An 11,451-nucleotide genomic window follows, 5' to 3' on the forward strand; every position below is an offset into this window, starting at 1 on the left:
CAACTTTTTTTTTATTTTCCTGATTCGGGGGTGGTGTGCAATTGGCAAACCAGGCTCAAGCGGTGCAAATTGCAACGAGTGCCGTTTGCGCGGGCAAAATACAAACGCAAGGAAAGGAAGGACACTGGTTGGAACGTGTTTGTGCAGCAGCAAAGATGGTGGTGGAAGCACGGCGACGTCGGCGCGAGGATGACGATGATGATGACGATAATGATTGTGGCGGGCAGACTGAACAACAGCAGGTGGTAGAAGGTGAGGAGGAGCATGAAGGTGGGGAAGACGAGGAAGACGATGAAGATGAAGAAAAAGGTGGCACATTGCAGGAAGACGAGGAGGACACGGAGGCGATGCCTGCGGTGGACACTGCCGATGACGGTGATGGTGGCGCTGCTGCTGCTGCTGCTGAAGAAGAAGAAGAAGCAGAAGAAGAAGAAGGTGTGCAGGGGCGAAAGCACCACCGGTTGACGCAGCGGGGTCGTGGGCCAGAGAACGTTGAAGTCGTTGGAGACTTTGCCACCTTGAAGAAGAGAACGCGCGATATGCTTCGCACAGGACACAAGGCCAGCCCTCTTCTTCGCCCCATCTTCAGCCAAGACAACGCCGCCTTTGACGGTCTGTCTGCATGTGTGTGTGTGTGGGGGGGGTGCGTTGTACGTGTATGTACGTTTGTGTGTGGGTGTGGGTGTGGGTGTGGGTGTGGGTGTGGGTGTGGGTGAGTGGGTGTGGGTGAGTGGGTGTGGGTGAGTGGGTGTGGGTGTGGGTGAGTGGGTGTGGGTGAGTGGGTGTGGGTGTGGGTGAGTGGGTGTGCGTTGTGCGTGTATGCACGTTTGTATCTCTGTCTCCTTTGTCGCTTCCCTTGCGTTTGTATGTGGTCGGCCAACTCAACCCACCCCCACCCCCGCTCCGCCTTCCCTTCCCTCCCCTCACATACACCCTTCCACAGAATCACCGCGCGGGGACTCGTTTCGGGAGAGCGTTTGCTTGTTTCTGATGCAGCTGATTGAGGACCCTGGGCTGCACGCGACGCTGTGCTCGGACCTGCTGGACGTGCTGATGGTGGGCGTGGACTCGCTCAGCGGCGACGGGTTGGTGGCCGTGTGCACGCAAATCCTGCGCGCCGTCAAGGCAGCCAACGGGAACGAAATCACCCAAAACTCGACCACGGCGACGCCCATGTCCCCCAACAACAAGCCGTCGCCGTCCAAGCGCAGGGGCACGCAGCCGCGCACGGGCACGGGCAAGGTGTTTGAGCTCATGCCCAAGGCGCTGTCTCGCCTGGAGACGCTGGACGCCATCACGGGCGAGCTGGACACGGGCAACGCGTTCAAGTCGTTCTTCCTGAACCGGCTGTGCAACATGCCGTGGCCACCGCAGCACGTGCTGCCGATTGCCGACGCCTTCAAGACGGTCAACTTTGACGCGGACCAGTTCAAGTTTGCCGCTGCCAAGCTGGTGCGGTCGCTGCACGATGTGGCCACGGAGGAGGTGCCACCGCTCGTGTACCAGCTCCTGTTGCTCTCTGCCAAGGGCCAGCGCGCCGTCATTCTGCAGGGGGTGCTTGCGTTTTGTGCGGCGCAGTCGTCAGCGGCGGTGCAGGCGCCGACGGCTGCGCTTCGCCACGCCCTCACTCAGGCCCAAGGCACCGTCCTCATGCACATCTCCTTTGCCGTCAAGCAGGACCAGGTGTGTGTGTGTGTGTTGTGTGTGTGTGTGTGTGCTTGCGTGTGTGCGTGTGTGTTTGAAGAAGGAGAATGCAACACGCGTGGTTGGATGTGTTTGCTTGGTTGGTCGCTCATCTCCGCCGCCCTCCCATTCGCCGTGTTGTGATAACCGACTACATGCCGTGTCAGGACCTTGGACGAGAGCTGTTGAAACTGATCAAGGCGGAGGCAAGCGTGTCACCGTTTACTGTTGCCGCTGCCCTCTGTCTTCTCACCGTTCCCCGGTTTGAACAGACCGTGCAGTCCGTATTCATGGTGAGCCATTGCCCCGTGTCTTGTGTCATGCGTGCGTGTGTGCGTGTGTGTGTGTGTGTGTGTTTGAGTGTGTGTGTGTGTGTGTTTGAGTGTATCTCAACATCATTTTGCCATGACGCTCGCCCACACATGCACACACACCCATGCACACTCGTGCTCCACGCACGGCCATCACCGCCGAATTCACCACTGCCCAGAACATGACCACGAAGCACGCTGCGACGCAGGACCGCCTGTGTCGTGCCGTCTGGCTCGCGCCATTCTGCAAGCAGAGCCTTGATCCACTCCGCACTTTCAAGGTGGCGCTGTGTGTGTGTGTGTGTGTGAGTGTGTGTGAGTGTGTGTTTTTGTGATTGAGTGTGTGTGTGTGTGTGTAAACATCTCGTCTTTCGGTTTGTGCATATGTTTGCACTTGCAGTTGCTGCTGCTGCTACTGCTGCGAATCTCTTTCCTTGCTTAGATGCAGCGATTCTTTGTGGCTCATCACTCCCCCCCCCCCACACACACGTTGTACATGTGTGTCGCAATTGGCATCACCAAACCAGACTGTGGTCAACGGGACCGCCAACGGCTGGGACTACATCACCGCCCCGCTGCTGCGCCTCTGCTTCTACTTCCTCGACTCTGTCAAGAGCGCGTCAGTTGTGTGTGTGTGTGGGGGGGGGGGTGTTTGTGTGTGGGTGTGGGTGTGGGTGTGGGTGTGGGTGTGGGTGTGGGTGTGGGTGGGTGTGTGGGTGTGTGTGTGGGTGTGAATGGGGGATGTCGACGTACTCCACTCATTTTCGTTGTCGTGGCAAGGTCTCCCATCACCACTCATCCTGTCACACGCAACCCAATTGTGCTTTTTCACACACTCACTCACACACACACACACACACACACACACACACACACACACACACACACACACACACACACACACACATGTTCCCTCTTCAACTCAAACACGCAAAACACGTTTGCATAAGCAGGGGTGTGAGTGTGGGTGTGAGCAGCGCTGTTGCCTCCACGGCACAAGCCGCTGTCACGGCCACAGCCACGACTGTGTCGGCAGCAGCTGCATCAACATCAACAGCCATGCCTGCGTCCCTGCTGTCTTCAAAGGGGAGAGTGGGCGACCAGTTGCGTGCAGATATTGCGTCAGCTGTCATTTCAAAGGCGTTTGGAATGCATTCGTCCGCGCGATCGTATGTGATTGACGAAATGATTTCCCGCATCATCACGCGTTCCTCCCCAAACATCAACGGCTACCTCGCCCTCTTCTCCAGGTCCTTGGTTTGCATAACTGTGTGTGTTGATGAGCTGTGTGTATCTGTGTTAATGTGTGTGCATATGAACTCTGTGTGCGTTTATGTGTTTGTGTCTGTGTGCGTTCACTCTGCTCGTGTGCGTGCATCTACTTCCACCGTGGTTCTCACCCACTTTCCCTCGTCCTTCCTCGTCCACCCCTACCCCCTTCTCTTGACAACTGCACTATCAGGCTCATTCGTGCGCACGTGCACGATTTCGGCGATTTCACGGAAAAGCTGCGGGATGTGCTCGACTATCTCGTGTTTCTTCCCTCGGACCAGAGCACAGCCATTCTGCAGGTTTGTGGATGCGTGTGTGTGTGTGTGTGTTGTATATGTGTGTATGCTTCTGTGTGTGTGTGTGTGTGTGTGTGTGTGTGTTTGGTCAGGTGTATTGGTTGTGGAGACACGTGTGCGATCCCCACAAAGCAACATCAATCGCGCTTATTCCTCGAGCACACTCCAACTCTCACCACACACAACACACACACAACACACACAACACACACACACAACACACACACGCATACACACATACGCATACACCTGACCAAACACACACACGCGCACACACACACATGACACGCCACTCATGCGCACCAACCAAACTATCACCACCCCTCAACACCTCACCACTCACTCACCCTCCCCCCGTGTGCTTACTTTACTGCTCAGGCGCTGCTACCGCTTGTGACGACGACGGAGCGGCTGAAGGAGGCGTGTATCTTGGTGCTGCGCAAAGCGCTCTTCAACCGCTGCATCGACGCCCGCATGACAGCCGTCCGCGGATTCCTCCTCCTGCTCCAATCGTTCCACGTCTGTTTGTTTTGATTGTTGAGTGAGCTTGTTTGGTTTGTTTGTTGGTTTGTTTGTTTGTTTGTGTGTTTGTTTGTTTGTTTGTTTGTTTGTTTGTTTGTGTGTTGTACTTTGTTGTGGACGTGCGCGTCCTATGGCTCGTTTTCAACCAGTTTACTGACCAGTGTCGCTGATGCTCTTGTTGCAACCCTCGGCATCCTCTCAGGATCCCATTCTGTGCACAGAGGTGAGCATCGCTCGGAGGTGATGGCGCTGCTTGTTGCACCATCAACAGAACCAATGCCAACAGCACCAATCATAGCCTGTCATCATCACCGCAACGAACTATGCCACACTGCACGACTCACAATCTGGCTCTGCATCTAACCAAACACGTGCGAACACACGAATGCAACAACTGATTTCCGTGTGGACATTTGTTCCCCTTCAGATTACCACATCGCTGCGCCGCTGCTTCTCGCAGCAGCTCGCTGTTCGCCAGCTTCTCTACCAGGTGCAGGTTGCTGCCATGTGTATGTGTGCGTGTGTGAGTTTTTGTGTGTGTGTGACTTTGTGGAAGAGTTTGTGTGTGTGTGTGTGTGTGTGTGTGCATTGTCGTCCTCCACCCTCCTCCTCCTCCGCCCCCAACACACACACACACACATCACATCACACACCTCTTGCTTCTCTGCTCAGGTGAGCGCCGCCACTGCGTGCGCATCGCCCTCCACCGCCCCCGCCATCGCCGACCTCCTCGACAACCAGGTTGCACGCCGCTGTGCCTCAGTGCATGGTGTTGGTTGTATTGGCATCACCATTTCATCCGTTGTCCCTGTACATTCTGGCCTGTGCTCGTGATTTACCCCTTGTCCTTGCGCTCGCGGCGCCACCCTCCTTCTCACACAACCCCCTTTTCTCACACTTCTTTCCCCGCCAAACCCGGCAACAACGCAACACAAAAACATACGTCTCCAGCGTGTTCGTCTGCTGCGTCAGACGGACGGCGAGTCCGGTCCCCCGTTTATCATGGCGTCCATTGTCAACGACAAGGCAGACGCGGTGCGCAATACGTGTTTTGTGTGTGTGTGTGTGCGTGTGGTGTTTGTGTGTTTGTGTGTTTGTGTGTTTGTGTGTTCGGTGTTGTGTGTGGTGTGGTGTAGTGTGTGTGTGTGTGTGTATGCTCGTGTATGCGTGCGTGCGTGCGTGTGTGTGCGTGTGTGTCGTTTCATTTCGTTTCGTTCGTGCGCCGCGAATGGACATGTTCGCCTCTTTCCCCTCCCCTCCTCATCTTCCTCTTCCTCTTTAACGGCACAGAATCACCAAACGGACTCCATTGGCGGTCTCATCAACGCGCTACATACCCTCTCCACCATCAAAGGTGTGCCTCCGTGACATGTGCAGCGCACAACAACTCTCCACAGTGGTGTTTGCACGCTGATTCATCTCAACCCCTACAGACACTACCAAACAAACACGCACGCACAACGCACATTCACATCCTAACAAACACGCACACACACGCACACATGCGTACTTGTGCGTGCTCTGCAGAGGTGTCGGAGACACACCTGTCGTCGTTCCTGTCGCAGTTTGTGGCGAAGATGCTGAAGAGCGATCTGGAGGACTTTGAAATCGACAAAGCCGCAGATTTTAGCGACGCCAGGTGACTCGTTCGAGCACTGCACTATGGTGTCAAATCATTCATTCAAGCTGCAACGCAGCTCGTGTTTGCAAAGTTGTTGATGACACCAACATTGTGTTGAACCTCACGTTGCCCCCCTCCCCCGCACGCCCTTTCTTTCTCTCGTTTCCCGCCATCATCATCGTTAATGTCATCTTCGCAAACACGATCTCCTCCTTCCCTCCTTTCTATCTCTCCCACTAGCAGTGGTCCCAGTGCACGGAACACGGCTGCCGCGCATGCGCTGATTGAGTGTTATGACGCGTGCATCAACATTGTCGTTCAGAACGAGTTTACGCTCGAGCGCTGCCAGCACATTGTCACCCTCCTCAGAAAGCGACAGGTGCTTGCGGAGCAGTGGTGGTGGTGGTGGTGGTGGTGGTGGTGTGGTGGTGGTGGTGGTGCTTGCGCTGCGGTTTGCCCTTGCTCCGTTTGACACACTTCTGTTTTATTAACGCAACAGCTGTCTCAGAACGCAAAGCCGTCTTTTTCTCGTGGGTATTCGCCCCTGACACACACGCACAACACACACGCACAACACACGCGCACACACACACATGCACACAATCTCTCTCTCTCTCTCTCTCTCTCTCTCTCTCTCTCTCTCTCTCTCTCTCTCTCTCTCTCTTCGTGCAGACGGTGTGTGATTTGCTGAAGGAAGGCAACCGCAAGCGAAAGGCGACAGACCGCTGCCTTATCTCCATGCAGACGCTCTCTCGTGTCTTCTCGTTTATCCTCATCAACACAGACCCAGACGACGCGGTAGGACGACCCATATTCTTGTGTTTGCGTGCATGTGTGTGTAAATGTCCGCGTGTGTTTATACGTGCGTGTGTGTGTCTGTCTGTGTGTGAGTCCATGTGCAGTTGAATGTATCTGGACGAACAAGCTCAAATCCTTGTTTGATCTTGTGTTCACGCTGCCTCCGTCACCATTACCGCCCGCTTGCCCTCGTCCAGGCGCCGCAAGCAATCCTGACAAGCAAAGTCTTCCCCATGCAGTTCTTCCTTTACGCATCTGCACATCTTTTGTCACAGGTTTGGACACACATAATGCACTTACACACATGTCATGAACTGCACACACACATATTCACACATACACTCGTTCGCCCATTGTTGCATGGTTTGTCGTGGCCTGACTCTGCGGTTTGCATGTCACGTTCCATTCATTTTTCCATGTGTACCCTGTCATTGCGCGAATGCCAGAATGCAAAGAGTGCAGACGCCGTGCAGATTGTTAGCATGCTGCTGCGAGAGGTGTGCTATCATGTTACCGCAGATGTGTGCGTGTATGTGTGTGTGTGTGGTGCTCTGCTTGTAGCGAAGCATGTTGTGCGTCATATCCCGTTTTATCCCCAACGAACGCACGCACAGCCCGCCTACTCATACTCAAACATTCACATCCACGCACACACACACACACACTCTCTCTCTCTTCCTCTCAGAGCGCGCGCTCGCTCGCGTCATCACCGCTGGCCAAGCTGTATGACGACAAGAAGAACAAGGTGACTATAGCGTGGGGTTCGTGCGTTCGTATGTCCGCATTCAATGTGCTGTGTGTGTGTGTGTGTGTGTGTGTGTGTGTGTGTGTGCGTGTGTGTGTGTGTGTGTGTATGTGCGTGTGTATGTGTGTGTCTGGAAGGAAGGGACGTTGGTTGCATGCATCTGGATTGACTTGACCACGCATGGTTGTATGCCTTGATTTTATGTTCTGCACACTTGCCTTTCACACACACACACACACACACACATACACACACCTTGCCTTGCACGTGTGCAGGAGTATACCAGCTCTTGTGGAGATTTGCTCTCTGATTGTGTCCAAGTATTCACAGGGCTCCGTCACGCTTGCCGCCAAGGTCTGTCGCGTCATGTGCACTTCCCGTGTGTGTTCTGACGACCACACACACACACACACACACACACACACACACACACACACACACACACACACACACACACACACACACACACACACGCACGCACGCACGCACGCACGCACGCATGGTCGCAGGGAAAGGGGTAGGTGTGCAGTGCAGTTTGTTCTGGACATACTGAGACCTAAAGCCTGTGACCCCTTTGCCTCTCCGTTCTCACGCTTGTTGCTCGTCACACCTCCGCTGTTTTCACCATGGCCACCCCACAGCTGCATGCATTTCTCTCAAACCTGTGCGAAACAGGAGACACAATGGAGGACTCTTCCATTGTTAAGGTGCGCTCTGTGTGTGTCTGTGTGTGTGTGTGCGTGTGTGTATCTGTGTGTGTGTGTGCGTGTGTCTGCCTTCATGCCGAACAACTTGCACTTGGTGGTCTGTTTCAGTGGCTCGTGCTTGTCTCCCAAGCTTGTGATGTTACACCACTTCATTGCCTGACCTCGTTTCGCCCCCCCCCCCTAACACACACACACTCACTTACACTCACGCGCACGCAAACACAAACATACACACGAAAACACAAAAACACACACATACCCAGGCCGTGTGCCAGCAGCTGCTTGAAGCGGACAACTATGGCGATGTCGCATTCAAGCTGACGCTGGATGCACAACAGCACCTGGGGTTCATGCGCCTTGTAAGTTCCTTTCCGATATGCTTTCGTTTCTCTGAGGCTGATTCTGTGTCTCCTTTGCGTCTGTGTTTGCAGTCGAAGGCGATTGCTTCCATTTCAAATGCCTTTGCAGCACTCACTTTCTCACTTTCTCACTCACACTCATCCACGCGTTGACACACGCGCACGCACATGCGTGCATCCATGCGGATACAAACACCAACTCACACCCACACCCACACACACCCACACACACACACACACACATCTCTGATTTAGGATGAGGCGGAGGATGATGAACAAGCAACGCTGCACTATCACATCGTCTCAAAGCGCGTGTGCGAAACAGCCGTCATCCCCGTCCTCCTCGCAGACGACTGCGATCGGGTATGCGAACACATCACTTGCACCCGCGCACATGCTCGTGCAACTCACGTGCTCTCCTTTTGTGTGTGTGAGTGTGTGTGTGTGTGTGTGTGTTTTGTTGTTGTTGTGTTGTTGTGGCTGTGCACGCACATGTGCATCTGGTGCGCATGTCACACATGTGTACACGCCACCTGCATTCCCTGCGTTTTCTCTCGCGGCCCCCGTTCTCATGCACATTGCACGCCATTGCTTCGCTTCTTCCAGCGGTTGGCAGACATCAACTTTGCCATCGATCAGTACACGTTGCTCCTCAAGTCCAACGCAGCGGTGCGTGCGTGTGTGTGTGTGAGTGTGAGTGCGCGCGTGCGTGTGCACATGTGTCTGTGTGTATGTGTGAGTGTGAATGTGTCTGTGCGCGAGTTGTGTGCGTGCGTGTGTGTTTTGCTTTGTTTGTCAAGTTGCTCGCTTGCCTGCCCTCCACCACCGCTCTCCACGCATCCCCCTGTTCGCTCTTGCTACTCACGTTCTGCTCTGTTCATCTTCACGCGGTGCAGATGGATGTGAATACGGATGAATCGCAGCCCGAGCTGCCGTGCGAGGATCCCTTGTACGAACGCCTTCTTCGCATCACAAAGACCATCAGTACGTCAAAGACGCGCGCGCTCTCAACTGCCACGCCATCACCACAATTGGCGCACAACACCAACATTGTCTGGTCGCTCGTCTCAACACGTTTGACACACGCGCTTGTGGATGAAACCACAAACACTGCAACACACAATTGCACACGCGTTCACACTTACACATCATATCAATGCACACACGCCAGAGGAAATGTTGCGGACCGTGTTTGAAGGCCGCGCAACGTGGCTGCGGTTCTTCAAGGTGCCGATGACGGGGTGGCTTGCTCGCTTGCAACAACCCTTGTGTTTTTTGCCATATGTACACTCGCGTCGTGCGGAAGATACGTGTGCCACAACACACGTATATGTACATGCGCACACGCTGACTCACTATCATGCGCATGCAACCCATCCTTTGCTTTGGTGCTGAATTCCCCCTCCCCCCGCCTCAGACAACGCGGAATCTATATGACACGCTCTCCAACGCCTGCAGAGCAGTGCTCCTCTTCTTCCAAACGTACGCCATGCCGCAGCTACTTGCAAAACAGATGGCCTTGAGCGTACTGTGAACCTCTCGTTTCACAACACACACATGCACGCACGCACACACACACATACACATACACACATACACGTACACACACGCGCGCACACACACACACACAAATGAGCACGCCATCTCTCCTTCATGCTCACACACACTCTCTCCCCTTTCTCATGTGTATTTTCGCAGACACAAAGACACGCGTGTACCAAAGCTCTTCCAGCGTATTGTGCACTTCTGCTCAAAGCACATGTCACCGGTGAGCGCCCATCCGTGTTGCACTGACACCGTGACAGACGAGCAGACGCGCGCAAACTCGCTCACATGTTGACGCACGTGAAAACACACACACACACACAAACCTGGCGTCTGTCCAGTTTGCTCACCTCAACATATCACTCATACTTGTTCACACACGCACATACACACACAATCTCCCCTTCCGTCTGGATTCCGCAGCAAGTGTACATCACCATCAACTTTGTGAACGAGGAAGAAAAAGAGGAAAAACCGAGAAAGGTGCGGTCGTGCATCTTAGTTGCTCCCGCTTCTCTCACACACTTGTGTGCTATCGCCGCCCCCATCTCATCCCTGTTCCTCGCGCCCTGTGCTTGGATTTGCATTGTCCCTCTGATTTTCAGCGCAAAGGTCCTTCTGCTGCGGACAAGCTGATTCCAAACGTCGTCTACGCGCTCGAGATTTACGAGAAATTCGTCATTCGGGTGGGTGCACTGTGACGTGGTGTGTGTGTGTGTGTGTGTGTGTACATGTGTGTGTGTGTGTGCGTGTGTGCATGTGTGTGTGTGTTTGTTTTTGTGTTACATTTCCTCTCGTTCTACAATCCATGGCCTCCAAGCCTCTCCTTTCTCTTTGTCCTACACTCACACACTCACACGCTCACACGCTCACACACTCACGCTCACACGCTCACACACTCACACACTCACATGCGCGCGCACAATGTCACCACCCATGCGTGCACACACGCACAGATTGAGAAGAAGGCGCATCTGAATCTGCTGAAGCACATGAAGCGCAGCACGGCACGCGACTTTCGCATTTCAGCACAGACCATGCAAGACATCATCTCCAATGCAACAGCCGATGATGATGAGGATGAGGATGAGGGTGCAGCCGAAGACGACGCTGGCGACGAAGGAGAGGAGGAGGAAGACGACGACGACGATGGTGATGATGAGCCTGCAGGCAAAGAAAACACACAACGCGGCAAACGCACGAGCAAAGGCATTGCAAAGCGCAAACCAACGACAAACCGGGGGCCGGCCTCCAAGGTTGGTCTGCCTGTCTGTCTTGTCTGTCTGTCTGTCTGTCTGTCTGTGTGCCTCACAGTATGTCAAGAGTACATGTACTTTGCGAACAAAACATGTCTGCATCAACTCTCAACCTCCTTTCCCTCCCGCCGCCCCTCGCCACGCACACACGCTTACGCTTCACGCTCACGTCAATAATATGTACTCATCCTCCTTGTCCCCCCCCCCACCACACACACGCACGCACGCACGCGCACACAGACGGCCAAGCGCAACGCACGTTGATGTTCGATGTTCGCTTTTCCTTTCTCTCCCCCCCCCCCCCACCTCTTCTCACATCCCGCTTTGCTTTCGCTC

General features: G+C 54.3%; 1 protein-coding gene across 1 annotated transcript; it reads left to right on the plus strand.

The window, feature by feature from the left end:
- Positions 1-82: 82 nt before the first annotated feature.
- On the plus strand, positions 83-11,424 carry PTSG_06208 (uncharacterized protein). Its single transcript, XM_004993039.1, has 32 exons — positions 83-612; positions 944-1,683; positions 1,851-1,976; positions 2,174-2,275; positions 2,522-2,613; positions 2,948-3,244; positions 3,457-3,565; positions 3,941-4,081; positions 4,287-4,307; positions 4,512-4,574; positions 4,757-4,825; positions 5,036-5,119; positions 5,375-5,438; positions 5,612-5,723; positions 5,946-6,084; positions 6,378-6,503; positions 6,701-6,778; positions 6,950-7,000; positions 7,189-7,259; positions 7,524-7,602; positions 7,890-7,955; positions 8,219-8,314; positions 8,570-8,677; positions 8,921-8,983; positions 9,211-9,298; positions 9,486-9,541; positions 9,732-9,796; positions 10,013-10,082; positions 10,283-10,342; positions 10,465-10,545; positions 10,816-11,115; positions 11,356-11,424. The coding sequence occupies exons 1-32, from the start codon at positions 156-158 to the stop codon at positions 11,377-11,379; spliced, it is 4,098 nt and encodes a 1,365-aa protein (XP_004993096.1). The 5' UTR covers positions 83-155; the 3' UTR covers positions 11,380-11,424.
- Positions 11,425-11,451: the final 27 nt, after the last annotated feature.

The sequence above is a fragment of the Salpingoeca rosetta genome (genome assembly GCF_000188695.1).
Source record: "Salpingoeca rosetta unplaced genomic scaffold supercont1.14, whole genome shotgun sequence".
In the NCBI taxonomy this organism is placed as follows: domain Eukaryota; class Choanoflagellata; order Craspedida; family Salpingoecidae; genus Salpingoeca; species Salpingoeca rosetta.

Coding starts and splice junctions, on each gene's coding strand:
- PTSG_06208 (XM_004993039.1), top strand. CDS start 156: ATGGTGGTGGAAGCACGGCGACGTCGGCGCGAGGATGACGATGATGAT. Junction 4,575..4,756: donor TTCGCCAGCTTCTCTACCAG/GTGCAGGTTGCT, acceptor TTCTCTGCTCAG/GTGAGCGCCGCCACTGCGTG. Junction 8,984..9,210: donor TCCTCAAGTCCAACGCAGCG/GTGCGTGCGTGT, acceptor CACGCGGTGCAG/ATGGATGTGAATACGGATGA.